The 24,848-nt window shown below is 33.3% G+C and overlaps 1 protein-coding gene across 10 annotated transcripts in view; it reads right to left on the reverse strand.

Moving 5' to 3' along the window:
- Nucleotides 1-3,365: 3,365 nt before the first annotated feature.
- MATR3 (matrin 3) overlaps nucleotides 3,366-24,848 on the reverse strand; it is a 43,509-nt gene continuing 22,026 nt past the window's right edge. For 4 of the 10 annotated variants that reach the window (XM_072956747.1, XM_072956751.1, XM_015239517.3 and 1 more), the window contains 14 exons: nucleotides 18,508-19,598; nucleotides 13,520-13,581; nucleotides 12,497-12,538; nucleotides 12,056-12,168; nucleotides 11,611-11,663; nucleotides 11,020-11,145; nucleotides 10,350-10,475; nucleotides 9,999-10,166; nucleotides 8,746-8,877; nucleotides 8,260-8,303; nucleotides 7,772-8,147; nucleotides 6,074-6,440; nucleotides 5,456-5,577; nucleotides 3,366-4,398 (listed from right to left, as the gene is read on the reverse strand). In XM_072956747.1, the coding sequence (XP_072812848.1) occupies nucleotides 4,348-4,398; nucleotides 5,456-5,577; nucleotides 6,074-6,440; nucleotides 7,772-8,147; nucleotides 8,260-8,303; nucleotides 8,746-8,877; nucleotides 9,999-10,166; nucleotides 10,350-10,475; nucleotides 11,020-11,145; nucleotides 11,611-11,663; nucleotides 12,056-12,168; nucleotides 12,497-12,538; nucleotides 13,520-13,581; nucleotides 18,508-19,419 (2,694 nt within the window). In that variant the 5' untranslated portion in view covers nucleotides 19,420-19,598 and the 3' untranslated portion in view covers nucleotides 3,366-4,347. The remainder of the gene's footprint in view (nucleotides 4,399-5,455; nucleotides 5,578-6,073; nucleotides 6,441-7,771; nucleotides 8,148-8,259; nucleotides 8,304-8,745; nucleotides 8,878-9,998; nucleotides 10,167-10,349; nucleotides 10,476-11,019; nucleotides 11,146-11,610; nucleotides 11,664-12,055; nucleotides 12,169-12,496; nucleotides 12,539-13,519; nucleotides 13,582-18,507; nucleotides 19,599-24,848) is intronic. The other 6 variants (XM_006204575.4, XM_006204576.4, XM_072956769.1 and 3 more) reach the window with 3 other exon arrangements.

Here is a 24,848-nt window from a genome sequence, read left to right on the forward strand (position 1 = left end):
AGTATGGGCCTACAGATGTGCAGATTACCCAAAAGGCAGAGTAAATTCCTCTTCTCCAGTCTGTGCCAAGCCCTTCCCTGCTGGTTTTGTGCAGCTCAGCTACTTAGGAGATGGATCAGAGACAGACACACTTGGTGCTTGTGAGAAGTAGCCATAATCAGGAATGAATTAGGTGATCATCACTGAAGTTTCACCACCCATTACACCAACATTTAATTGCAATCCTTTCCACAGGCTTTCCTGATAACACAAATCAGAGTACAAACTGGGGTTTAGATAAGATCTCGATAACTGGAGGAAAAAAAGGGGGGGTCCACATACCAAGAATATACTTGGTATTGCCGGGAAAGTTGCTGTGATTTAACAACCCTGGCAAGCTTAAAAACAGGAATTGGCCCTGTTTCGACAGGCAGATACAATGACTGAAACTTCGTTCTGTCAAAGGTAGGACATTTCTGCTGCTTTTGGTATATTCCACTTGGATCGGGTCCTTACAACCAATACCTCATCAATCATCTATGTATGAAGCACAGTAACAAGATGGTTCTAAGATCATTACATCTGTATCTAATGCCAGTTATTTTCACCCCAAGTTTGTGTGCTATTGGGATGGGCATGTATATTGGTTTTTGGCTACTACATGTAATAGACTGCACTGTCTTTTTCACTTAATTTTCATATTCCCTATTGTACATTTGGGTATAGAGAATTCTTAAACTATGTGGAAATTATAAGCCTTTCTAACAGCAGAACTGTAATTTCAAGGGAGAGGCCAGAGCTAAAAATCTTTAAGACAAAGCATTCAGTAAGTATGTTAATATATAGCCTTTTAAGAAATCATCATGTATCAACTGACAGTCCTCAGAATTTTTTCAAAGATCTTTTTATAGCTTCACATTTTTATCTAACTAGTACTTTAACTGAGCTCTAGCGTGTATCAACTATAAAGTTTATCAGTCAACAAGTTAAAAGATACCCACAGACTTGTCCACTTCCATTTTCCCATTCACTTGAAACTCATAAATCAGCTGTTCTCAAGACTTCATTGTTTGAACAAAAGATAAAGGATTGACTTGGGAAAGCAGCATCTAGGGCTCTCAAATGGGTGTCTCTCATTAATAACTCTTTAAAAGATGCTTTGTGTGGGCCCCCAAAGAGTAATTATTTTCCATTTCCCTTAGATTTATTTATTTTTTTCTTGTGGGGGGAAGGTTATTAGGCCTATTTATTTATCCAGTGGAGGCACTGGGAATTGAACCCAGGACCTCATGCATGCTAAGCATGTGCGCTCTGCGAGGTGAGCTATACCCTCCCCTCTATGGATTTAGGTTTTAAACAGTAGCAAAACTAGTACTTCAACCAAGAGTATCTAAACCAGGTATCTGACTACAACTGCCTAACAAAAACACTTAAGCTTTAGGTAAACCAATCATTCTCAAAGTCTGGCCTCTATCCTTGACATCATCAGTAACTTTCCGAAAATGCAAATTATTAACACCAATCCTATACCTAGCAAATTAGAAATTCTAGGCACAGGGCACAGCAGTTTAAATGAAGCCTCCAGGTGATACTGATACAGCTAACATTTGAAAACCATTAGTCTCAAAAGAAAGAATTCAGAGAACCATTTCGTTTGTACACCATGTTTGATTAAGAATCTCAACTTTACACCTTACAGTGAAAGGACCTGCAACAGAATGGAGAGGCATTTTAACTCCAGCCCAACAAACAACTCAGGGTCCTTGTCAGGGAGTACAACTGCAAATTTATTACCACTCAACACTTGAGCTTTCAGCTGTACTGGGCCATATTCTATGATGGAGAACACAGGAGGGTAAACAAGAGCAGCTCACTTCTAGTCCTGGTGCACATTTCTTAACCACACTGTCTACACCAGTCTTGTTTCTATTCTGATTTAAAAATATAACCTGCAAAAATATATATAATCTGCAGTGTTCCTACAGATTGCCATTACGTACGATGAGCCTCTTTTGTCACAGCATTTACTCATGGTAATGTTATTTTATAGTTCAAAGCCATCAAAAATACACTGTGAACAAAGCTAGGCAAAAAACACGCAATCTCCTCCTTTTACAAACTGAATGCGGCCATATTTAATAGCATGTATTTCCTTTTCTTGTCCCCATTACCCTAAGAGGATGAAGGAATTCAGAGTGGATGGCATAATAAAAAAGTTCCTTAGAATCATACCATTTAAAACTTCTAGAGGAGATATTGGTGTACTCTATAGCCAGGAATTCACCTTCACCATTAACAAAATTTTAAGTAAAATTATTTTTAGTATACTCAATACTACAGCTAGGCAACTCAAGCCTTAGCAGGGTCACCTTCGATGATGAATTTATCAGCAATGGGTTTAAAAAAAAAAAAAGCTGTAAAATCAACACTAAGCTGTTTCTACAAAGTTCCCTTCACCCAGGATTAACATCAGATTAAACATAGATCGTGGGAGGAAAAATATCTAAAACTTTATAGCTGGTTTAAGTGGAAACATTCCTAATAAGCAAAGGTTTGGCATAATCTGGGAAACAGCTGTTACAGATTTATCACTAGCAGTTTATGAAAATTTCTTCTTTCTAGACGCTATCAAATGAAGATACTAAACATTCTTTTCTATAACTTGGTAAAGCCAACAAAGTAAGACCTATGGGAAAAAGCTATCATTGACAGAAAACAATCAGGGATTCCATTGTATACATAATGCTTTGTGTAACTGCTGTTAGTTAAAAGTTGGGAGTTACAAATGGGTAAATTAGTAAAGGCCAAAATTAAATTGCAGAAATAAACTGGCAAGGATTTTTTGTGCATGTTACATTAAAAAAAAAGTCATACACCCTTCAGAGATAGAGCATAAAATTATACCCACCAATTTAATATATCCTTTAATACACTCAGACCTAAGAATTCCTAGAGAATCCCAGAAGTTCTTATTTTTTTTAATTAAAAATTCATTTGACAATAATCTCTTATACCAACAATCCCAATGTATTTTGAAAGGCTGGTAGAACTAATTCCTGCTACTCCATGTTACTTCCAACTTTACTGTTAAATACTTGGACATGTCTAAACATGAGCTTTTGCCATTTCTTCACCCTTAGCATTCTAAACTCCCAAGGTTTTAAAAAACCACGACTAGTCCCATTTTCATTTGTGTAACAGGAACAAGAAATCCACCAGCACCAAAAGCTTTAAAATGCAGATCTTTAGTAGCAATCTTTAGAACACTCCAGATTAAAAATGTAATAATTTGTTAAAGCATGCAAAAAAGTGTAACAGTGAATAAAAACCACAACTGACAAATATTTTGGTTAACATTTCAAACATGTATAACCAATGAACATGGCCTAGGTTTCTTTTTTTATTGGTATTCACTTCAGAAACTTGAATCCACAGATATAAGCAGTATATAACCAGAAAGTTACAAGTAAACACAGATTATACATGCAAATTCCTGTTCACAAAGGTCACATGTGCAAGTATATGAATTAGAAGCGTGCGTCTAAGATTATGGCCAAACTTTTTAAAATGCAGAAATGTAAAATTACATCTTGAAAATAAGAGTCTACACACTTCAAAAATCAGATGTTGCTTATACCAGATGTAGGACACCTACAGGATTCAAGTGACAATAAGATTTCAAGAAATTAATACTGGTCAAAGAGAATGTGAATATTTTTACATTTCACTGAAATACACTGACTACTAGAATACGAAATCTAGCAGGAACTTAGGGAAAAAATTACAAAATCTAAAGCCAATTACTCAATATTTCTTATTACCTAAACAACTGCATAACATTAAAAGAAAACTGCACCTGCATTTTAATTACCCATATCACATTAACGAAGTTCTCCAAAAATGAAATGAAACCAAAAAAGCTTCAAACTCCAAATGAAGTCTCCAAGGCTCAGAGTAAAATGTGGAATGTTTCAGATGAAAGTAATAAAAATACAACTGGTTTTGTTCTTTATTGAATGGAATCAAAAGTTTTGACATTTCTTTGAAGCTTGGAACTACTAAATTTCATTTCTCTGAATGGTTCTATGTATTTTTCTTAGTGGTGCGAGTTGTCTTAAGTAGCTTACGAAGTCAGTTTCTACAAACAATTTCTGTTAACATTCTGATAAAACAAAAACAACTCTTCATTAACTTAACCGCATATGTATTTTTGCTATAACACTTAACACATGAACAGACACCTATTATCTTTCCACTAAAACAAAAGAGTACAATAGGTTTCTTCTAACTATCAGTATTGTATTTAAAAAAGGTTAACATTTAAAAACAAAACCATTATTTTCTCTGAAATCATTAAGCTTCTTGCACTTAAGCTTCCTTCTTCTGCCTGCGTTCTTCTGCCAATTTATTCAGAAATTTCTGAAAAGAGAAAATAAAATTGCAAGAATTATGTCACCTAAGAGAGATGTAACAAATGGATTAACTCAAATAAAATGCTCTATCCAAGCTTAGGGACTTGAGTCTAACTATAACTTCATCAATTTTAAAGATTCAGTTATTCTTATTAGGCAGCATACAAAACTAAATTGGACACCACAGTAAGGCATGGGAAAAAAATGGTAAAATGTGAAAAACGGTTATTTCAATGTGTAATTAAGACTAACTTACAAGATGAGAAAACAAAGACCATAGTCACATAGAAGAACTGCGGCTGCCCCAATGACTTAGTTAAAATGACATGTATTTATTCAATGTCCACAGCTGCTACTATTCAAAAGAACCACTGTTCTTAATACTCTAGTAGCTTTATATTATAAATCAGTGTTATCTCAAGGATTACAAGGAATTACTCTACAAGCAGTTCTTTAATTCCTACTTTTAAGTTTTCCCCCATTATCTATTTTAATACTTAGTTCTTAAGCCACTGAAACACCAAATTTCAAAACATCCAAATAGAAATTTATTCTTAATTATGTTGTGCTTTATTAATTTATCTTTTTATCTGTCACAAAACTTTCTGAAGAATGTCATTATTAATAAATAATAATTTGAAGTCAAAGTAAAAATCAGTAAGTATGAAGGAAAATGGCATTTTATAAAGTTGAAAAAGCTTTACATTATTCCACTTGGCTTTCAGGCCTCCAGTATCTTCCAAATTCAAGAAATTACCATCTAAAACCCATGTGAAATTCTTAAATAACTTTAATCACATCAATGAATTTATAACATTTAGAATTACAAATTTAGGAATTATCAAATTTATCATTTATTTGGAGTGTATTATAGAAAGAGACTGAACAGATCTTTCTAGAATTCATTAAACTGCTCAAGGCCCATCAATAAAGAGGAATGTTATCTCTAGGATAAAGCATTGTGCTCAGTCCATAAATGGTACTATAAACATTTCACTCTAAATAGATTTACGCAACTTGTTTGTTTTCACAAAAGAACTCTCCTCTTTTAGATTCAGCCTTACCTTTAATTTCTGATAATGAGGAAGGCTGCTGCAATGAGTATTCTTTGCAACTTCTTCATTTGTATAAAAGAGTGAACACAGCTTACAGTAAAACCCTGTTTTAGGTATCACATAGTCTATACCTAGAACACAAACATACATTCTTACAAATTCAATAAACTGAAGACTTTAAGAGCGTTCTCAAATCTTTTTCTCCTGTCAATATAATCTGAACGAGATAAGATTTGCGACAAGTACAATATGGCCTAAGCTAAACAAAACAAAAACCATGACATCGTTAATAGTTTGCACTTAATTGATGTTTAAGGTCCCACACCTAACTGTTCTCTTAAAAAGGTTGAAATATAACAGATAAACAAAACAAAAAGCAATGTGAAATTCTCAGAAACCTTCATGAGGAGAAAAGAGAACATATTATGGAATGATAACAAAAGATAATACAAAATCAGGAGACACGGGTAAGAGGAAAAGAGAATATATCAGTTAAGATTTACAAATTGTTCTGCATAGAAATAAATTAAAAATATTATCAGAGCTTATGTAAGACCAATGTAAAAAATCTTATTTAATAAGATCTGGGTGAGGGTCAGAGGGGAGTAACAAAGCCTTAAATCTCACCAACAGGAACATTGGGTTGATATGGTCCAATTCTATACTCATCTGGGATTGCATAGTCCTCCTTGTTTTCATCACTTTGGCCATCTGCATTTTCACTTGTATCTTTGTTGGGATCATCAGCATTCTCAGCAGATTCAGCGCCTGGTTCTGTATTTTCCTCATTTTTAATTCCATTTTCCAACGCTGCTTCGTTTTCTTGATCAAGTTCCTCGATCTTGTCCACCTTAATTTCAACCAAACCATCATCATTTTTGTCACCAGATTTAAATGTCATGCCCGATTTACGAAGTTTCTGAAGTTCCGAATCTTCCTCATCACCAACCTCATCTAGAGTGACAAAACCTTCCATACTCCCTGGGAAACGACGCTGTTAAGAAAGACAAATTTACTCTGCAACAATTATCCTGCAGCATCCCTTCCATATGCTTTACTTGAAGGGAAAGGGATAGCGTCTTTGTCTTTATTCATTTTCTCAAAAAAAAAACAAAATAAAGCCTAATTTTTTCCTTTCTCCCCCAAAATTACTAATCTTAAAAAAAAAAAAACAAACAAAAAACTTAAGCTTGTTTTAAAACTAAATAACTGAAGACTTGCCTCACACAAAAAGCCGAAAATAAACATGGGGACATTCATACTCTACATTTCTGAGACCACTATGCTGCCAGGGAATGTATCAAAGAACTGATTTGATTAAAGCAGCTGAATGCCTTTGGAAGAAAGTATCTTACGATGTTTAGGAAACATTCAATCTAAAGTAGCATTGTGGTTAAACATTAAGCTCTGGAGCACAACTGCTTAGGTTTAAATTTTGGCTCTGTGATTTAAAGCAGTATAACCACAATTTACTGAACTTCTCCATGCCCCAATCTCCTCATTCATGAAATGGGGATAACAAAGTATCTATTGCATATGGTTATTACACATAAAGACCTTAGGAAAATTTACAGCATGTAATAAATGCTCAATGATTATCAGCTCTTAAGAGTGCAAATATATTATGCAACGATCACCCATTTCAGCCAGAAAAAGGATTTTAAGACTAAATAATTTGAGTATGCCATCAAAATCTGGAGGTAATTAGCATTATATTAGCTGAATATTGCTTAGAAGGAACCAGTGGAATACGATTACAAAAATCTCTTTTCAAGACCCATTTATCATAAGGGACTACAAAAGCATTTTAGTCAGTACACTATGGGTCTTTTGTGTTACTGTTCTTTTACCATGTATTTTTATATTGACATTCTCTTCATACGATCTTATGTTTTAAAAGCTACTGAAGTACCTAACCAAGCTCACAATTCTCAAACAGAAAAATTCTTCAGGCTCAATAATTTTTGTCATAAGCATCCTGGGTCAGTTAACTTATTCACCGCCCATCTTTTTAAAAATAAACTCAACTATAAACGCTGCCTACCAGTACTTACACACTATGACTACAAAACAGGTACAGATAGTTTTAAGTCTTTCTCCTTTATTACTAAGTTTCCTTTGTGAATTGACTCCCAGTTCTACAATTTAGTTCCATTTTATCTATTTTTTGCAGAGTTTAGATTTATATGTTTGTATTATGGTTCACATCTATTTTTTTCTAATATAAATAAATGACTGATTCTCTTTAATGTGACCCTAACAAATAATTTAAAACATTTATCTTCGTTTTCTACTAAAACAGGTCAATATACAATCTTCCTTTACCTTTTTAAGCTTCTTCTTCGCAGCTGCTGAAGCACTTGCATTTGCATCTTTTTTCACAGCTTTGTCTGAAGGTTCCTTTTTCCCATCAGAAGCCACATCCCCTAAGTTAGCAAGATCTGTCTCATCTCCCACTGAACTGCCACTTTCTAGCAGTGCTGCTGCCTCTTCTTCATCTACAAGCAGCTCATCTTCAGATTCAAGAAGCATGTTAGGTTCTTGTTCTGTTGGGTCATCCTTTGTATCTTTTTCACCATCGTCACCTGACTTCTCTTCTTGTTCTTTACCTTCGGTTGTACTTTCAGTCTTCTGGGAACCATCGGTTTTGGATTTCTTATCACTTGGAGATTCCTTGCCATCTGGAGAGTAAGATCTCTTTCTAAAAATCAAAAGATACACCTCAATGATTTCTCCTTAGTTAGAAAACAAAAGTTAAATACACTAGTATATATGTGTAGACACATATGCACAAACACACACAATGAAATTACCGGGATTTATCTTTTTTCAGTAAGTCAATTCCTCTGTTGGGAATCTAAAACACAAAATTTTGCAAAGTTAAATAAATGTATTAGAATATATTCATTTGTAGAATATGTAATTATACAATAAACTAGTAATTAATGACCATCTTTCATATACCAACTAAGTTCAACCTCTGTAACCATACCTAAGAATTTAAGCTTCCTACAATTAACAGTTCATTACAATCAACATTTCAATAAAGAGCAATAAACATTCTGGTAACAAAACTCTGTTGAAATAAATCTTACATAAAATTGATAAAAGTAATACAGGTGCTTTATACAGAATATTAGTTTAAGAACTTCTGCCCTAAAGAAGACCAGAAAAAGAGAAAAAGTTACTCCCTTTTAATAACCAAATCCTATATTCTTAGCAAAAATATTTGTAAGAATGTGTGGCTTGAAAAGCATGAAAACAAAATTTATAATGACAGTGAATCACACGCTACATACCCTCAGTACCAATTTTTTGTATTTTTCAGACAGGTCAACTTTCACACATCTCCCCTGAAACCAAAGAGCCTTTTTCAAACAGTGGTCAACCATTGCCATTGCATCTTCTCTGGTCTCCATCTCAATAAAGGCCTTAAAAAAAACAAAAAGCAAAAAACAAAAAACAGACAGACACTATTTTCAGCAAATTGTATAAAACTTCAGTGTTTACTATTTTTTTCCATCTATGTGTTAGAAGAATTTAATCTTTAGCATAGAGAGTGTTAAGAGCTAGAAATCATCCAGTGAAATAAGGACAACTTATCAGATTTACAAAGTAGTTTGTCCAAACGTTAAGCCACCTATATGCAGTCTTTCTGTATTTAAAAAAAAAAATCCAAAACCAACACATAAAGTACTATGCTTAGAAAATATTACTCAAAATATATTAAGAACAAAAAAACTAATAAAAAAGTCTGGAAGGATACAAACTCATGCTGCTACAAAAGGGTTAACAAAAAGAAAGAAAAGATGCTCTCCTTACTGTGAATTTTAAAAATGAAATACAAGTATGAAATAACTTAATCTATCCATTAAATTCATTTAATTTCAAAAAGTCTGTAACATCCAGTGCTTGCGAAGCACTCTCTCAGACAATGCTGCTATGACTATAACTGGGTACTGTTTGAAGAGTAAGCAATCTGACAAAATCAAAGTAAAGAAAGCAAATGTCAGGATGCAAAATTCCAATTCTGAAATTGTATCCTTCAATTATATGCATACAAATATGCATTAATTCACATACTGCAAAGTCCATAACAGCATTAATGACACAGCCAAAAAACTAACTCTAAATATCTATCAACTAAGGAAATTAAATTCATTACAGTACACTCAGGGGAACCATGCATAAAGTGGAAGGCAACAATATAATCCCATTTGAAGTAAGGGGGAAAGTATACCTATGTACACCCAGGAAGATCTTTGGAAGCAAACTATGGAAATAAACAGCCATGCCAGAGATCAGATCTTTACTTTTCACTTTATACTTTTCCGTATTTATTCAATGCTCTTAAGCTTCTACTATGATTTTCAAAAAAACCCACAAAAACTCATCATTTGGCTAGAAAATTTATCTATGAGGAGATAAAGGACCCCCCCCACTCCCCAGCCACCAAATTATTTCACTTGCTTTCTTCACTAAAAATGAGGAAATAACAAAAATCTTAAAGCACTTCCAGACATCTTTTTAAAAACTTCTTAATGTATATTACCTGACTTTTCATCCTCATCAGTATGTAATTCTTTATTTTCCCATAAGGCTCAGCAAGCTTGAGGACAGCACTGTCAGAATAGCCAGAATGAGGTAAATTGCTGAGATGTATCACACGTCCAAGCTCTTGCTTTTGATCAAACTTCTGGTCTGGCTTCCCTTCAGGTTTCTTTAATTTAATAAACAAGGAGGGGGAGGGCAAGTCAAATGTTGGTAGGTGTGCCACAATTACTAGCTAATAGTTAAGATTATCCTAGTAATTAGCGACAATTCTAAATAGCTATTCAGTTAATAAATATTAAAATGATGTATTAAATGGTAAGTGACACAACTGTGGAAAGATAGGTATTACCTTTATTCTTTTGTACTTCTGGGATAAATGAACTCTCACTGGCTTGCCAAATACTAATGCTGGTGTGGTTGTGTAATAATCCACTGCAGCCTGAGCATCTTCTGTGGTTGCCATTTCAATAAACGCCTGAAATTGCAAAAAAATTATTTCCAAGAAACAACCAAATAAATCCCACATTGCTCAAAGTCTTTTCAGATACATTTAATCATTAAATAGAAAGCATTTTCAAAAATCTAAAAGCAGAACAAAAAAAGCAACATTGCTAACTTACTATTTTACTAAAGATCATCCCAGATTTTATTACCTTCATGATACGAAAACTATCATTTATTATGCCTACTGAGTTTGAAATAATAATTTGGCACCAATAAGGTAAAAGTCTGAAATGGCTTTCTAAATAATTATCCTTATATAACCCTTACAATAGTAGTATAATAATAATGGCAATGTTACTGCTCAAGAATCACAATTTATAAAGTTATAAATAAACCATTAGTACTACAATTTATTAGTTCAGCTATTGGCCTTCTCTATCACACTCCATATTGATGACTTAAGATCACACTGAGTTCTTTTTCTAATACAAAATTATGTAATCCCTTTCTAATAGAGAATTATGTAATCCCTTTAGAATATATTTCAGTGATGAATAAATACACTTAACTCATACCTCATTAATTTTATTTAGAATCAGATGATTTGAAATAACTCCAAATGGTTCCACCAGCTGTAACAATTGATATCTCAAGTTTTTCCCTCGCTGAAAATCCATGATGTGAACAACTCGGCTAGTTTCCTACCCATTAAGAAAAAATCAAGTCAGTAGGTCTCTTTAGAAGCAGTATGAAACAGGTTATGCGTTAAAACTATTATAGTCTACAGTTAACCAGAACAGAGTAAACATTTAAAATAGTTATCTCATATCATTCTAGAGAATTTAAAAAACCACACAGGGAAGGAATTATCACTGGAGTATATCTCAAACTTTCAGAGAACAGTCTATACTGATATTTAAAACTGACTGTGTACACAACTGGATAGCAAAGTTCTTAAGACTCTGAAATAAGGTGAGATCTCTAGACCAAGAGCATGTAACAATACGTTTTAATTCTCATCCAAGTCATATACAAAAGCCTAACAGTTTTCAAACCATCTTCCTATATTGAGGACTATGACACATACTCCAATTAGCCAGGATTTAGGTCAAACACCATTCTGCCAAATAGCAAATACAGTAAAAGCAAGAGCTGTTATTACTGACCACTCTGCCTTTTTGCATGTGTCTTGGTCCTTGTAGGTTTCCATTTCCGGCACCTGTATGGGGAAAAACATGTTTTTCAGTCTTTTAATAAATATACCTGCTTTAACAGGCTATTTTTTCCTGTAGGTTTTGGTGGGGGGGGGGTAACTAGGCTTGCTTATTTATTTATTCTTCAAGGAAAGACTGGGGAATGAACCCAGGACCTCACGCATGCTAAGCATGCTCTCTACCACTTGAGCTATAGCCTCCTCCCAACAGGCTATTTTAACTGGAAAATGGACAACTTTCAAACACAAATGAAAGGATATTACAGATATCATTCATGTTGTCTATGCAATGTTATTTTTGAGTTACATTTCAATAACACATCTTTTGCCTACAATTACTGCATTTAATTTTTATGGGAAAAGCTCTTAAGGAAAGGTAATACGAATTTTATAATCACCCAGATTTCCTCTTGGTCCAACTGCTGGTCCCCCAAGATGAAATGAGGGGGGTGGAGGTCCCAGAATTCCTGGTGCTGGGTTTGTAGATTGCTGCAACATGAATGGATCACCCCTAGTAACGTGAAGACATAAGAAAATAAAGCATGATAAGTAGGTCCACCAGAAATAATTAGGATTTATTGTTAAAACATCCCTACTATGACTATGATTCCAATCTTTGGGGGCATTTATGTATGAAGTTAACTAGAGTAAAATCTGTAATAATTAAAAAATTACTACATAAAATAGTTTCTAAAAATTCTTTCACTCACAGTAACTTTTATCCAACTCTCATACTCAATGAAGAAATTAAGAAAATATTTTATGAAATGTTGAAAATTTAACCTGAATTCCTTACACTGATCTCCTTAATAAACAATAGCTTAAAAATTTTAACTTACATTGTGTGTCCTGTATCATTGTCAGGATTCCATTCTGGATAGCTTTAAAAAGACCAGAAAATTAACTTTAAAATAAAACTGTCCTTTTCGCAAAGTAGCCTTGTTTGGCCTTTAAAATAGAGATTATTTATTAACAAAGTTATATAAGAGTCTAAGTGTTAGAAATATTATAGTTTAAAACATGTAATACAAAAACTTCAAAAGGAAAATTTCAGAACTTCAAATTAATCCAAATGAATGAAAATAAATTTTTTCAGTATTGTTTGAAAATGTAGGTAATGTAGATTGCAATTAAAATTTTCCTGTACTTGTTAATTCATACAGAGGAAAAGCACTGCATGAGGGACAGGAAATGTGGGTTGTATAGGGAAACATAGACCACAGATTTTCTTTCTCCAGTATTAAATACTACGAGCAGAGTTGAGTTGTGGCACAAGACAGAAAGGACAGCCCCAAAAGGGCATGGTATATGTAATAACTGCCACTTCAGTGAACAATGGGTATCATGTGATATTTAGGCAGGGAGATTCTTTAGGAATTCAAATTCATTCTAGCAGCTTAAACTCATAATCACAGCTACCTCTAAAAGCAAAAAATACATTCTGAACAGTTTTGCTTGAAAACTTACTTGTAACTTTGAATAACTTCCTCTCTTTTCCATGTCTTCTATATTTTTAGAGTATGTATTATTACTATTACTGAAAATGCTCTTATGAATTTGTTCTGTGTATCAAAGGCCATCTTTAAGTCTATTAAAAATTCTTTCAATCGTATAAAGAGATCCAATGTTTAGTTACCCTAGAAATAATATTAAGTAACAAAATACCACTCTCATGGCATCTAAAATTCCATACACAACTCCAGATCTAAATATTTTGTTTGTAATTGGTATTGCCTGGACAGTATCAACTATGCAGTAATAACAATGTGGATATTACAAGTATACGATGAACTCCCCAAAACCAATCAATGGCTGTTTCTGATTCACCATAGGGATGCTTTAAAGGTATTTCAAACTCCTACATTTCAAGAAGAAGCTGGCATCGACGACTGTGACTTGCTCCATTGATATGTTGACTCCACTCCTGCAGCAAAGTAAATTCGTAGAATTAACAAAAATAAAGCTAAGATATTTTCATTTGAACCATTCAAACTCTAAGATGTTAATCTATATGCAATATCATAGGCTGTACAAACACCTGCTCATTCACCAATTGCACTTAATTAGTTTAAAACCACTTTTTTTAATCCTTATAACTTGATCCTGCCCTCAAATACGCCATGCACATTCTTGGAAAAACTGGGTAACTTGGTTAACTTACTAATAGACCTGACAGGAAAAAGATACAGAGTTAATAAAGATCAAGAGTAATAACTGACCTCAAGATCAGGAGACATATTAATTTCTGCTGTGGACCAAACTGAATTATTATTCATGTCATATTATGAGAACTGCTGTTTTATACAACTCTTAAATGTGATAAAATGTCCATGCTTCTATCTACTTTCCTAGAAAAGTATGTTATAACGTGATTAGGTAAAAATAGTATCTTTAACTTCATTCAGTCTTTGAGGATGTTCCAAGTGTACTATAGCCATAAAAAGCTACTAAGATGATTAAACAGGAATGACATTTCTAGAAAAGGAGTGGCTCCCCATTTATCAAAAAACTAAGCTCCCACTATGTTTCCCAAAAATACAAAAGCAGATTTCAGGAGTGTTCATTTCTAAATTCTAGGAAGGAAAACATCATATTCCTTCATTATTTGCTCCTTTGTGATTATTTTAAATTTGACATGATTAATTTTTCCTATTTTATTCAATAAACTCTCCTTTCTTTAGTTAAAAATCAACATGTAAATGATTAACATTTTAGGCAATGTAAGAAAAAGGAGTTAGGGAAAGCAGGCTTTGCTGCCAGACTGCCTGAGTTCAGTTCCCAAGGTGCCACTTACTAAATATGAATTCTTGGTCTAAGTTATTTAAATTCACTATAATTCAATATTTTCCTAGGGCTTTGTGGAAAACAGGTGAATTAATGAAGGTAACCTGCTTAACAGAACACTGCCAGGAACATAGGAAGCATTAATAAAAAATTTTTTTAATTAAAAAGAAAGAAAAGCAACTATTACTACACTGCTTATAAAGCTATCTTGTTTCATAATTCCTGCTTTACAAGTATTACTGTTTCACAAACCCTCACAAAATAAGACAACTTCTCCAACATCCACACTATCTAACACTTGGAATATAAAACATGGTTAGGCAACGTTTTAAAAAGGGAGTCTCATTTAGAGCTCAACTAAAATAAGAACAAAATTACAAGAGATACCATTCTGAAGCTTTTCAAAAAGTTATCTTTTATAAACTAACTTACATTTTACGAGTTTATACACACTTCTATGTCCTTTAAAATTAACTGAATTCCTGTCAAAGAGGTAAAATGGAACACATTCAAATAGAATGGCACTTCTCAGAACTTGGGGAGCTTATTCTCAAAGCTAGATTGCCTTTTAAAAATAATGGCTAATAGCTGAGGAACTCAGAGACCTCTTCAGCTGGCTCTACAGCCAGATATCTGGGATATTAAAAGTTTGTACTTGCAAAGACCCACTGACCTGTTGGAGGCCACTTTAAAAATGGCTGTAACCAAGAGGCACCATAGATAAAGTTCACAAAATTCAGAAGCGGGATTAAACAAATACCTTAACATAGAATTTTGAACTAAAAATACTTAATTTAAAATATCCTTGAGAAGTAATGTGTTGGGAGAGGAGTAAAAGTCACCCTATTAGGCATGCTTCTAGTTAATAGGAGATGGAAAGGGTATTTAGTTAAACAGAAGTAATTTATATCCAATGCCCCATGCTCTAAAGGTTCAAACCTGTGAAAAATGTGGCTGGTCTTTCAAAGTACTAGAAGGAAGGCCAAGATCAAAGAATCAGTTATGTACCTCCCAAGCCCACCCATTACTAATCTGCACTACCACACCTGGCCTTTTACTACTATTTGGTCTAAGGTAAGGAGTAAGAGTCAAAAGGATTTTAAAAATACCTTTATCTTTGGATTCTACATTGAGGTAACTCTCAGATCAGATTAACAAAGAAGAATTCACTTTTTGAATTCAGAAGTTCTGTAGGAAAAACTACATTCACTTTGACGTCACTGAGATACCTAAATTATATAAAGGAAGGATAATTCGGAGAAGCACAACTGGAATGGCAGAATAAAGAATAACCTAACGGTTTCTAGAATAACACTAAAAGGAAAACTATGAACTCAAGTGATGAGACAGTAAAAGGGCTGTAGTGGGCAGTTTTCTCTAAGTGAAAGGAATTTTGAGGCAAGTTTAAGGTTGTGCAGAAAAGCAACATGATGTTCTAAAATGATCTAGAAAGAAACAAAAGCAACATCATCACTGAAAGTCACTTAAAATAATGATGAAAATTAGATGTTTTTTTCACTTAAAAGTTTATTTCATAGTAAGTAGAAGTTTTGATCATGTAGGCTATTTAATATAAGTGAAAAGAACAGATTTTCCAAGTTATGCAGCAATACCAGAGAGCAGGATTAAATGTTAAAAAAATTTTTTTCATTATCTATTTTCACACAGAATTTTTCTCTAAACTCATTGATTCGATATCAGCTATAAATGAGAAAGATCACTACTAAAAGTGAGTATTATTTTTTTCAATAATGCAGATACCCAGAAACATCAGCTATGCTAGAAGATACACTGAAAGAATTTAGCTGCTTGAACATCTTAAAATTGGTCCAATTTACACAAATAAATTGTGTATCAATCAAAGGGCCTCTAAAATAATTCTTAAATGTTTCTGATATTTTGTCAAAATACCAAAACTAGCTAGGGCATATGCATTTTTACAGGCTACAAGTACCTCTTGCATTAAGTAGAGTGTCTTACTCTTAAATCCAAAGTTTCAACAAATATTTAAAAACTGTTCTTTTGTCAATTTAGATCCATTTACTATCATTAATCATTTATATCAATGTTCAGGAACTAGATGGTAGCAACATTTGGAGAGAAAAGTATAACTACGCATAAAAATAGAATTTTTTTTCCTGATTAAAGTCTTTCTTGGTTTTCTTTTGTGTTCCTTCACTGTTTTTTTTTTTTTAAATGAGCAAGCAGCAAGGTTAAGTTACTGCTCAAAGTCAGGATAAGGAGACTTTCAACAATAGTTTTTGATTTATGACTCCAGTAGCAAAGATTTTAAGTCCCTCACAATCACTTGCATTTGAGACACTGTAACTAGCTATTTTCCTTGGAATTTAGAGAACCTATCTGAAAATATTAGTCATATTGCCATTTCTGCAAATAGGCAAGAAGTAATGAAAATATTTTGAAGTCACCAAGTTAAATGGACCTTTTCATTAAATCAATTCATACCATATCTAAAACTTGAAATTAAGTATTGAACAAAAACTAAATTCCATGATATACTTAGTGTATCCAACAAATGTGAAAAGTCCAAAACACCTACTAAATACAATTTCCTAACTTTCATGAGTTTGTGGTTCTATGTCTTAAATGAAAATTAATCTATGAACATAAATTTACCATTAATTTAATTTGATGTGGATTAAAGATTAAAATATTCCTTGTGTACTTAAACTATGCATTAATTCCAAAGATTTTTGTATTATAGAAATATATATATTTAGCTAGCAATTACTTTTTAAAGTTTTTTTCAAAGTACTCTGTAAATTCAAATAAGTCTCTTTTCTTAATTATGAGACAAAAATAATGAGATCCAAACACAGAAAAGGGACTGATGGGTAATACTTTTTAAAAGATTAAACACAAAATCTCTAATGACCTATATGATTTAGCTTACTCAAAAATCAATACTCACTAAAAAATGCATTTAAAGGGGATAGATATGAAAAGATAATGACCCTTCCAGATGTTACTGTAAAGAAAAAACCCTGTAACAGTAACCATCAAGTCAGTTTCATGGCAGCAACATGTTCTAGTTAAGTATAGCATATCAGGAAAAATGGATGGTCAGATTACAGATCAAGCTAGTGGAGTGCTATAATGTCGACTTTAAGTCAACTGCACTGTATATTGTGGGGAAAAATCAGTGCAAATGATTAATACTGAAAACACTGAAAGAGAAAGGATAATGTATTTAAAAGGGCATTTTGAAAAAGTTCCCATTTTGCCAGATGTGATAATTAAAGCAAAGGAGATTTAGATTTTTTTTCCCTCAAATGACTGTACCAGAAGTCTAAGCCTAAGTCAGAAAAAGAATGTGCTTAGGAGGAACACAGAGCAGGATACTGCAGTAGCTGATTTTTCCAAGTCTCTAAAGGGACAGATGCAATATGGGACAATAAAAAGTGAGTTTTGAAGTATGTTTAAGAAAGTTGTGGAAAAGGAGAAAAAAATGATGAAAAATTTCAGTTACAGCATGAGAATTTGTGTTAAAGGGAAATTAAAAAAAGGAAGAATGAACTAATCTAAAATATGAAATATACTGAAACAAACACCAGGGCTCTACATTAACTCTTTCCCTGTAGCCACAGATAAGGAAAAAAAGAGAATTGTTCAAGAATAATCTTTACTACATACAAATCAGTAATTAAGACAGATGGAGAGCTGAAATCTAGCATCCTGAATGGCAGAGCACATTGACTGCAAAAAAAAAAAAAGGAAAAATACTTAAAACAATTCAACAAAGCAGACAAAAAAACCTGCTTAAATATACGATTAAGAAGAACATATTGATGCCAAAAACCAACAAGATAATCCCAGTGGATGACAGCTTTGTGGCCAGAAGTAATCTAGGCAGATTATATTAATGTAAAGCCCTGGTTTAAAATGCTCAAAAACAATTACCTTCCAAATTAAGTGTTCTCAAAAGTATAAAAATTCTTGATCAACTCTGTCATCAGACCACAGAATTAGAGTAAAAGATATAGGTAAACACAGAATAGGCACTACAATGTAAAAGAAATTAGAAGTATCTGTTGCATTAACTCACCTTATTAGAATGAACTGGCAAATCACATATAGAGCACAGATGGGGATAACCCTTCGGTAAGAGTCCATGGAAGTCTTCAATATTGCTACTTGGAGGAGCGCCCCTCTTTTTCTCAAAGAGAGATCTCTCTTGTAAGGGGCCAGGACCACGTCCCATTCTCTCATACTCACTGTCAAATTTATGATAGTTATGCGAGGTCTCACCAAAAAAAGAATCATCCCTACACCTTTCTCCATCTCTTAATCTGTCATCTTCATAATCCATTCTGTCATAATAACCAGATTCTTGAGAACGACTTCCATGGTCATAATCAAGCACTGGGTTGAGACTAGGACCACGATCATCAAAACTATCTCTTCTAAAGTGCCTTTTTTCTTCCCAATCGTCCCTAGGTACTCTGTATGGTGGCTCCCGTGTAGCAGATCTGCCATCTCTACCATAACTCAATGTAGGGCCTTCTTCAGTTCTCCTCCTTTTAAGCTGCAGAAGGATTTGGGGCAAATTCTCAGGAGTAATCTTGTCCTCTGGATAACGACTCAGTTCATCTAAGTCTCTAGCAGACAGACCAAAGCTGGCCAAAATGTTACTGGCCTGGTCTGCATCTCCACGGTGTTGAGAAGACAAAGGGAGTGGACCTCTACTTCCAATGTTAAATATAGACTGCAAATTATGGGAAGAAGTACTAGCAGAAGACAGTGCACTATGAGCTCCTTGTTGATTCAATGAAGAACTCATTCCAAGATTCATTAAACTAGCAAGGCGTGCAGTACCCTGGTTCATCCTTCCAAGAGATGCTGGCATACTTAAAGACTGGGTAGCAGCAGCAAGAAGGCCTATTCCTGCTGCAGACAGGTCACGCCCATGACCCTGCGAGTCCCTACCGAGAGATGACTGCTGGAATGACTTGGACATTGTAGAACTATCTCTTGTCTAGTTTATAGATCAAAAAAAAACTTTTTTTTAAAAGATGGCCAAAAAGAAAGCTCAAACTAGAAAACTAGGTTAACTTTGCTTCAAAAAATGGTAACGCCAAGAAAAAGGATCAATAAGGACTGTAGAATCTTCTTCAAGCTGAGAACCAGCAGACAACTCTGTAGAAAAATAAGCAATTTTAGTCATAAATCCCTTTAAGTAGATGCCGTTTTTTTTAGAAAAAAAAACTTACGCATCACGTTGATTTAAAAAAAAAACATTTAAGATCTCAAACTTACAAGGAATTACATATCTTAAACAGATTCCAGATGTATGCAGAGCCTGCATATAGATATTTAAAAAGTAGTCTTTCATGCTAAAGTTTTAACTATTAAAGGGAATTTCATATTGAATTTAAAAACGTATCAATTGAAGGGCTAGATGTCTGAACACATCAAAATTTCAATAAAAATATAGATGGGTCTTTTTGTTTGGAAGAATAAAAATACACCCTATAGTATGATGCTTAAGTTCCAGAAGACTAAAAACAAACAAAAAAATCAAGTCAGCAAGTCAGCAAGATGAATCAGTTGTATTCTACTTTAGAAAAACGAGACCTCTTAGCACTAACAGAAAGAACCAAGTAAAATCACAGGTAAATGAAGCTTAGGTGTCAAGTACCTAGTATAAGATCTAAGACCAAACATAATAGTTGAGACTTTTATGCAGCAAAATCAACTTGAGGTAAAGACAGATGTGAAGAAAAATAAGTGACTTCCTACAGTTTAAGGATTTCTACACAAATTTAAGCCAAAAAACTAACTGCCTTCTTACTGTTCATCCTATTTTGGGCAGTGCTTATTTCATTATAAGGTAAGGAGAACTAAGTATGGCCAGTACAGAAAAAGGAGACCTCCCAAGAAAAAACCCAGATACAGGAAGTATAGGTGACTTAAAGAAGTGAAATTCCCCCAGGTTGCAGCCATCAATGCTCATTTAATGCTCAGGGCTACAACACAGCACCTGTAGAACTCAAAATAGGTGAAAATGAAAACGAGATCTTGCTTACAGACTTCTTCTGTAAACTTTTCACAAGAACAGCCCCATCATCTAGAAATTTTAAATTCTGAATACAATCCACCAAGATGTGTTTCTGGATGAAATTATTTTCATTTTCCTTGTTATTTTACCTCAAAAATTGTTAAATAAGAATTTGCAAAGCATTTATGTTATCTCATAAACTGTTAATGATGTACATACAAATGTCCTTCATGAAACAATTTTATAATCACAACTACATACAGAGATTAAGTCTTAAATTGTTTGCTACAGAATTCTATTAGGAGGCATTGCTTAGTTGTTTTGATCACCCATACACCTAAGCACTGTTAGTTTAAAATATTAAACTTCATTAACATAAAAACCAGGCAATATTCAATAGTTACAAGTCTATTATGGGACCAATTCCACCAATGACAGATTAAAGTAAGGAAACACTGGACGAAAACAGTGGTAAAGGAAGTATAAAAAAAAGTTGCAGGCCAGACTTAGATTTTACAAAAAGACGTAACAAAGTTAAAAAGACAAAGAAATGCCATCAGAAGTGACTGGAATTACAGATGTTTTTGCACACCAAGAGAGATGAATTTGAGAAAAGACACCAAAGAAACTAGGTCTAGATGAGATCCACTATGTAAACTACTCAGTGCTTTAGGATTAATAAAATAAAGACAAGAATAAGTGGACTTCTTTGGATGAAGGTTTCTTTGATATGTCTCATAAATGCCATACGGAATGGCAGTTGAAATACTGCATCAACATTGGTAGGACCCTCTAAATTTTCATGTATACTTTACTAAAAAAAAAAAAAAATCAAAACGGTTAAGAGGGTTTTTGAAATCAAAATTTTAAAGTATCAAGGTTACTATGAATTGCAGCTTTGCCTTTGATGTGACAGCCAGTTTTTTACATTATTAAAAAGCTCATCTTCTGAAAGCAGTATTCTTTTCCCTCATGGAAATTATACAGTGGCATTATGATCATTTATATTTTTTAAAATTGATCATATTTCAAAGAAAAGGTTGTTGCACTGGAGATCTCAATTACTTTGCTTTTCAGCATATATAAAAATGGTGGATCTGCAAAAAGGAAAGGTTAAGAGAAGTAAAAGATGGTAACCTTAGGACAAAACAGAAAATGGATGTCAGAAAAACTCAGAAAAAGGGCAAGACAAACCATGTAAATCCCATGACAACTTGTAATTGTAATATTAAGAATAACCTTAGTATTTCTGTGACTGTTTCACCTTAAAATGCAGTCCCACACAAGGACACGAGAGCAGTATTACTGAAAAGTAACCTAAGTCAGACTTTCGTTTACAACAAATAAAAACTTACAATGCCGAGACGTTAACTAAGTTACTGAAAATTTTTTTTAACGATTAGCTTCTTTTAAAATTGCCTTTCTATAGTACATTATACTAGAGGTTAAGAAAATTTGAGAATAGTTCCTTTGAGATAACTGATCTAAAATGTTACTGTCAAAATCCAATTTACCCATTTAAATTCATTATACAATAAATTCTAAATGCTCATCAATGCAGAATCTTTCACTTCCAAAAAAGAAAGTACACCCTTCCTATCCCTCCCAACAGTAAACATTAATATTATCCATAATTAGGCTTCACAAATGCCATTATAACTACAATCTGATATTCAAATTCTTATTGAACAGGTTTAAAGCTCATTTGTATAGACAATTCTGAATAACTAACCTAAAACTTAAACCTAGTTCATGACATAACTCCAAGTGCTACTAAAAATGTTAGCTTTGTGTTCAACATTTGAACAAATTATCTGTATGGTTAAGAAATGTTTTGGGGGGGAGGGTATAGCTCAGTGGTAGAGCACGTGCTTAGCATGCAAGAGGTCCTGGGTTCAATCCCCAGTACCTCCACTAAAATAAGTTAAAGTAAATGAATAAACCTAATCCCCCAACCCTCGCAAAACAAAAACAAACAAAATATAAAATAAATAAAATATTAAAAAAGAAATGTTTCAGTTAATCATATTAAAACCCACATTCCATTACTGTGAAACAAAGCTTAACACACTCAGAAAATTCACTGAAAACAGAGTTATTTCATATCTAGACTTCTTTTGTAAAATAAAGATATTTATTAGTTATATTATGCACTCTTTCTGAGAGTTATTTAGCAGCAAGTAAAATGAGCGTTAAGCAGTCTTCAGTTCTTTAAAAAATATTATAGAAAAGAACTTCAGCTTGTAAATCTAAAAATGCTGTTTTAAAGGTATCTAATACTACCATATGGATCTTAAGCAATTGTGCAAAATAATTTCTTAAAAACAACTAATTTTAAGACAGTATAATCATAAAGGCTTGTAGAGATACTCAGTGAAAAAACTACATTGACATTATTCTAACCCTTTAATTCCACATAAAAATTTATCAACAGTTAGAAAATGATAATTTCTTATAGTATGTTCCCTTTCTGAATTAAAAACAAAAAGGTACAACTTTCAGATTTTCCACATTTTCTATCAAAGTGGAACACTCTTGTTATTTGTTAACTTATTCATGTGCAAATATACCAAATATATGTAGTAACCAACAATACCAATACAGTAAAAATGTCACTGACAGATGACAGAGATAGTTCACTATTAGTAATTTAAAGAAGCATCATTTGGAAAGGTAACTGCTTAAGTTTTGTCATCAATCACACAAAAGCACTGATTCTTGTGGTAAGAACTTTTCAACCAAGCACCTGCCTAGTTTCCAATTAAAGCACAGGGTTGGGAGTAGGCGGTTATAGCTCAGTGGTAGAGGGCATGCTTAGCATGCACGAGGTCCTGGGATCAATCCCCAGCACGTCCATTAAGAAAATACAGATATACATTACTGTATATAAAGCAAACAACAAGGACCTACTATATAGCACAGAGAACAAACTACATTCAACTTCTTGTACTATAATGGAAAACAACTTGAAAATATGTATGTATGTATATGTATAACTGATGCTTTGCTGTACACTATAAATCAACCACATCTCAACAAAAAGTAAAAATTAAATTAAAAGAATTTAAAGTATAGGCTTAGGTTAATTATTGCTTATTTTTAAATTTCTCAAGTATTAATTTTATAATGGCTTTATAAATAACTTATCAACATAGTTTCCACTTTACAGTGTTAAGTTTTCCTTTTAATAGTACCTTACATCATTTTATCTTGTCAATATTATTTTATAACTTGTATTTCATTTAAGGGTTTGACTTTTTAAAAATGTTATCTGAGAAATGATTCAGTTTTATATAGAGAGCTTGAGCCACTTTAAAACCTTATACTTGACTGAGTCTGTGTTCTTCAGTGCCATAATCTCATCTCAGTAGGACATGCCCTTGAGTGACTGAAAAAATCTTTCAAAAAATAATTTAAGTGGTAAATCCCTCAGGAAATAAAGTCTCAGCCGTATTTTTTTAATTCAAGTATGGTTGATTTATAATATTATATTAGTTTCAGGTGTATAGCATAGTAATTCAGTATTTTTGCAGATTATACTCCATTATAAATTACAAGATAATACCTGTAATTCCTTGTGCTGTACAACATACCCTTGTTGCTTATCTAGCTCTACTAGTAATTTCAATTTTGTATAAAGCAGCATGCCTCTCATCACACAATAAGCAAAGATAAACCATTATAAAGTGTGGCACCCAGGTAGACTGAAAAAGAAGTACTAATATTTTTAAGTGCTTTAAGACTATCACTCTTAATCTGTATTACAGACCATGGATTGAACTTCTAGCTTATTTCTTGATCCTTAGGCTAACAGTGCCTCCAGCTGCTAAAACAGAAACCTTCATGATAATCCGTAGAAAGAATTCCTATTATTCAAGCTTGGAATTCTTTTCTTCTTCCTAGGTTTAAACTTTTTGCCTAGTGACTTTATCAATTAGACATTAAACAGTTTCATATTAAAGCAACACAGAAAATTGGTTAAGGAAACCCATATTACAGGATAGAACGTTATTCCAATTAACTGACAATTTTGACTCGATTTGATATACAACACTAACTTGGCTAACTCTCTACTTAAAAGCAAAATTTGTGGTTTTCCTCAAGATTTTTCACTCCACTCCACTCCACTTTGATCTACTCTTGGTTCCCAGAAACATCTGTACAACCCTGATTTGATATAAACTGAGATTTTTGGGGAGTGCAAGTGCCTGGATGAAAATAACTGTGTGACCTTGGGCAAATTACTTAACATTCCTGTGTTTGTCCCCTTACAAGTAAAATGAGAATAAAAATAACACCCAATTCATAAGGCTGTAAAGATTTAACAAATTAGTCCACATAAAACACTTAGTAATGGTGCCTGGAACATGGCAAGCACCATAATGATC

This window comes from Vicugna pacos, chromosome 3 (assembly GCF_048564905.1).
Source record: "Vicugna pacos chromosome 3, VicPac4, whole genome shotgun sequence".
NCBI classification, from domain to species: domain Eukaryota; kingdom Metazoa; phylum Chordata; class Mammalia; order Artiodactyla; family Camelidae; genus Vicugna; species Vicugna pacos.